At 37.3% G+C, this 5,349-nt stretch overlaps 1 protein-coding gene across 1 annotated transcript; it reads right to left on the bottom strand.

Annotated features, from left to right (window-relative positions):
- Positions 1-473: 473 nt before the first annotated feature.
- LOC106460983 (protein Tob1-like) lies at positions 474-3,378 on the bottom strand. Its single transcript, XM_013920748.2, has one exon. The coding sequence runs from the start codon at positions 3,194-3,196 to the stop codon at positions 1,952-1,954; it is 1,245 nt and encodes a 414-aa protein (XP_013776202.1). The 5' UTR covers positions 3,197-3,378; the 3' UTR covers positions 474-1,951.
- Positions 3,379-5,349: the final 1,971 nt, after the last annotated feature.

A 5,349-nucleotide genomic window follows, 5' to 3' on the forward strand; every position in this document is an offset into this window, starting at 1 on the left:
AACACAGTATTCGTGAACAGAAGGTTGTTAACCACAACACAGTATTCGTGAACAGAAGGTTGTTAACCACAACACAGTATTCGTGAACAGAAGGTTGTTAACCACAACACAGTATTCGTGAACAGAATGTTGTTAACCACAGCACAGTATTTGTGAACAGAAGGTTGTTAACCACAGCACAGTATTTGTGAACAAAAAGTTGTTAACCACAACATAGTATTTGTGAACAAAAGGTTCTGTTTTAGAGCCACAATGAGCTATCTGTTGTGTCTAACTTGGAGAATCGAACCCCGGACTTTAGCATTGTAGATCTATAAACCTACCCCTGTTCCACCGGGTGAATAAATTGTTGTCAACCACAAGTATATTTTCAGATGTGTACTATTTACTACAAACTGTTATTAATCAACATTTAAATTGAAATAATCAGTTATGAATTTTATTCGCAAGAAGAACAGACGAAACAGTCGTGATTTCATTACGAAAAAATGCTGAAACATTTATTACAAACTTAAAAATGTAACCAGGTATGAAAACGGAAACCTACATAAGTGCACAATGTTTTTAGGAACCACCAAGCACAATTTAATATGAATAGATAAGTGCATGACGGGAAAAATGTACACAATTTATTTTTACGTGCGATTTCGAAGAAAGCACTCAACCTATTATTACGACATCGCACACAAGTTAAAAAAAGCTACGCATCTATGCCCACAAGCAAACTTCTACGACTATTTTTGTACATACCATACACACTATAATAATAATAATAATAACAACAATAATTCCTTGTAATTAAATTTGTCATTGGCAATCGACATATTTATAAAAAGGAAACATCACATATGGGTTTTCAAGTAGAAAAGATAAAACACCTTTAAAATACCCAAACATTATTTAGAAAGAATAATTAAATATAGTGTGACTCTCTTAACGTGTTTATACTGTACACATAGGGGTAACTCGTACAGAATTCAAATTACTAGATAGTAAGAAAATATACCCGCTACCCAGACTGACGTAACAGGTGATGATAATATGTTGAACACAAACTTCGAACGTGCAGCGGTCAGCACACGCAAGGAATTTGAATTACTACATACACGGTATTATACAGCTAAGCCTAGGTAATAGGCTGAACTAAAGGTTTTGGAAATAGAACATCTACTTTCTAACCCACCAATCTCCGTTGTCTAATATCTTATCGTCCGTTTTTCAATCTCTTGTACCACATTTCAACTTTGTTGTCTAACCCCTTTTTGCATAATTATTAAAACATAATCAAAAGTACAACATTAATATTTAAATTACTGTTACGTAAAACCGTCACGCTCGTTGTTTCAATTCGCCATCTATCTCAGTGGCACTACTTTCCATTACGTATACTTTACCCTGAAACTGGATGATCTCTGGTTCGTACCGATTTCCGTAGAAAATTAAAATGTGCTCCGTATTAAAGAACTTAGCACCAACAAGAAATGAACAAAAATGTCAAACGATGATTGCATATAAGTCTTAATTTATCATCCAATCACGTACGTTATTTAATATACACAATTTCCATGAGCTAGCAAAATAAACACGTCATATTTTGAATAATTTACGTTTTCCTTTACATAAATGTAAACTAAGAAACAATAAAAATAACGATTCAGTTTATGACTATTAGTTTTCTTACAAGCTCTTATGCCGAAACCATGCTACGCTCTTGAAAATTACAAGTTTTGCTACCAAAACATCTTTGTTTTGCACTCGTACATAGGCCAGACTTGAAACCCTAAACGAAATCCACAACCCCCAAATAAGAATATATCAATGGTTCCATTATCACATCACACACTGATTCAAAGGACGCCAGAAATTGAAAGTATTTTCATACACGTCGTATTTCTTGACTACTGACAACTTACTCAATTGTAAGTGTCAATTCGAAAGATGTTTTTTTTTTTTAATTAGCCACCAACAAATGCTGGTATTGGTTGGCATAAGACATTCCGCCTAGATTGAGATTGACAGGATCCACTCCGAATGTCGATGAATTGGAATCTCCAGAAGGTAAGTTTAGATTCAAGCCTACAGCTGAGTTGCCAGTGTTACCAAAAGGTTTATCAAAGAAAGAAAACCTGTTGTTAACTCCTGTCATGTTTGTTGGACTTGCTAATGATTGGCTATTGATCTTGGTGGAGGCAGATGCATTAATGTTGGAGGACCCGAAAAGTTCGTTTGTGTAACCATTCATGTTAACGTCGAACACTCCAGAGTGGGCAAACGTGCCTGATGTGGATGATGGGAATTGAGTCGTATTAGGAGTAAACTGTGACTGTTGAAGAGAGGCCATGAGAAGAAAGTTTGCATCAAGTTGAGGTTGTGAATTTGGTGACAAAGATCTTGGCCTCTGAGGGGCGCTGATACCAGCATTTCCTCCAGCAGCAAGAATAGCTGCTGCCAAAGCTGTTGTCTGAGGATGAGAAGAAAATTGTTGTTGTTGTTGTGCCAGCTGCTGAACCTGTTGCATCATAACTCGTTGCTTGACTGAGCTCCCAAACTCTGTCGGGGACAGACGATGAGATCTTTTACTATTACTTTTTAGCTTGGTTGAACCAAACTTGGTCTGAGCAAAAGTGGCTGTGGTGAACGTGAGAGGAGCTGCCGTCTTTTGGATGAAACCATTCACGGGACTATTTGATTTGTAGGCAGGAGAAGGTGTGCTGCCATAGGAGCTAACTGCTGCAGTTGAAGTACATTTCAAAGACAGCCCTCCTAACTGGGATGCCACGCTGTCGATTGGCTTGAAGCATTGAGCTTCAGGATTGAAAGTGTGTTCGCTGTTCTCTTCAGAGCTGTCAGGTTCGCTGTAAAGTCCCTTGACAGTTCCTTTTTCTCCCAGACGATAGGAGACCTCTCCAGGGTCGATCCATATGCTAAGTTCCTTTGGTAGGTTTTCCTGGATATCCCTTAAGTCTACACCACTTTCTAGAGATGCTTCTTCAAACACTGGATCCAGGGGAAGTGTTGTCTTCAAGCATCGATAAGCTGATCCTTTCATTGGTTTATCAGGGTACCAGTGTCCCTGGAATTTCTGACGAAGAGCTTTCTCCAGTTCTTCTCCAAACTGATTCACTCGTCTCCTTGGTAATTTATTGTAGAGAAAAGAGATGAGAAAATTCAATGCGACTTGGACTTCGACGTGCATTCTCGGGCAGTTTGGTCGTTTCACTTCCAGTAAGATCTCCAAGTTCTATTAAGTCGTGATATTGGCGATGCTGCACCTTTATAAGGTTGATCACTCAAGTTTCATTCGATTTCGAAGATCTGTTCGAATTGACGTGTGTTTAAGTCGTGACAATTCTGTGAGAGACAAGAAAAAAACATGTTTAGTGCTTAAATAAGATTACTTTTATCATATATACAAAGCACAATGTTACTGTTTAAAGAAACGAAGACAATTTTAACGTCATGAAATAACAGAAGTAACCTTATCAATACATATCACTCAAGGAATACAGTATGAAAAGCTTAATTATGAAAGCTTTGGTGAGGAAAGATAACTCCTTCAACTTTGTAGAACATACGAATATCCATAACTCTATCATTTGTGGACAAATTATATTTTGTTTTATAAGCAAAAGAATGATGATAAAATCAATAAAAGAAAAACAAAACTTGCTATTTTATCCCTTAAAAAATTCGAAAAAGATACGTTCCTCACGGCTATTAAATGAATAAAATAGTCTATTCAAGATGACGTTTGTTCTACCAAACTGATGGGCACACCCAGTGACTCAGTGGTAAAGTCTGAAGGATTATATCGCTAAAAACCGGGTTTCGATACACTGTGTAGCTTTACGCTTAACAACAAATAAAACAAACTGACGATGGTGGCGCTGAAAAATGACGTTGAAAACTGCAACTATAATACGGCGTTGCGTTATTCGGAGTAAGTTATTAATTATTAATCTGTGATTTAATAAGTCTTCGCTCTAATAGCTACAATAGTCGTGTGGGGGGGGGCGTGTTCGTAATAGTAAGGCATGTTTCACACGTGACAAGTGGTCATTATTAAAGACTTTTTATTGAAAATTTGTGTCGGTTTCCATTAAAAAAAACAACTTCTATTGTCTTCTTGGGAATGTTAAAATATTCAAAGTAAGGTTGAAATGATCTCATTAAATGTAAACAAATACACTAAGAGTGAATAGATTTTTTAATATATTATCCAATCAGCTTTTATTACAACAGCACCTTATCCAATCCGTGCAGCAGGCTTCAGAACTGTTTAATATATAACATATTCTACTCTCCAAAGTATGGCACCCTTTCAAGCTTTCGCTCGGCACGTCGTGTTTACACGAGCTGAGCCAGAATCGATGCCCTAATTTTTTTGCGCGGCAATGATCCAACAACGCGCAATGAGGGGGGCCGTCTTTTTAGTAAATGTTTCGCTCTGTACGAGAAATTATTAAGTCATGTGTCCAATGGATAAACCAAGATACCATAAACAGTTTTTTTTTCTTCTTTAGCCCCCCACCCCCAATGGCACAGAAGTGAGTCTACGGGTTTATAATGCTAAAAACCCGTTGTGGGCACAGAACAGATAGTCCATTCTTCAGTTTTGCGCTTAACTACAAATAAACGAGCCAACAAATTATTAAATGAGAGTTTTCGGGTATTCTGCTTCAAATGAAACACTAATTAAATGTTTTTTTTTTAATACAATACTGGCACATTGCCCGTAAAGCTGAAAAAAAAAAAAAAACGCGATGCAGGTACCCAAAAATATAGCGGATGTGTTGTAATCCTGCCAGACATTTTGTTTTTAAATTGTAACCACGTGATACCGTTTCAAGGTCAGAACTGAGTGTCACATACACACAAAAATAAAACCTTGACCTACTGAGTAACTGACCGTGAAATGTGGGCAGAAAAAAAAACAGCAACCGAGTTTTTGGTTTATCATAGGGAATTATCATATTTTAAATGGATAAATATTACCATGTACAAATTATTTTTTTCTTCGTCCTTTTATCACATTTTAAGTATTCCCCGATTTTTTTTAAATGCTGACAGATAATTTTAACAAGCTGAAAAATAATAATATTCAGTCCATTTAATCAAATGAGATTACCGTAATTATTACAAAGAACTTTAACAATGTATCTGAACAACTAATCTAACCGTTTCTATAAAACGCCCCCCCCCCAGTGGCACAGCGGTATGTCTGCGGACTTACAACGCTAGAATCCGGGTTTCATGGTGGGCAGAGCACAGATAGCCCATTGTGTAGGTCCGGCATGGCCAGGTGGTTAGGACGCTCGACTCGCAATCTGCGGGTCGCGGGTTCGCATC

Source organism: Limulus polyphemus, unplaced genomic scaffold, assembly GCF_000517525.1.
Source record: "Limulus polyphemus unplaced genomic scaffold, Limulus_polyphemus-2.1.2 Scaffold873, whole genome shotgun sequence".
NCBI classification, from domain to species: domain Eukaryota; kingdom Metazoa; phylum Arthropoda; class Merostomata; order Xiphosura; family Limulidae; genus Limulus; species Limulus polyphemus.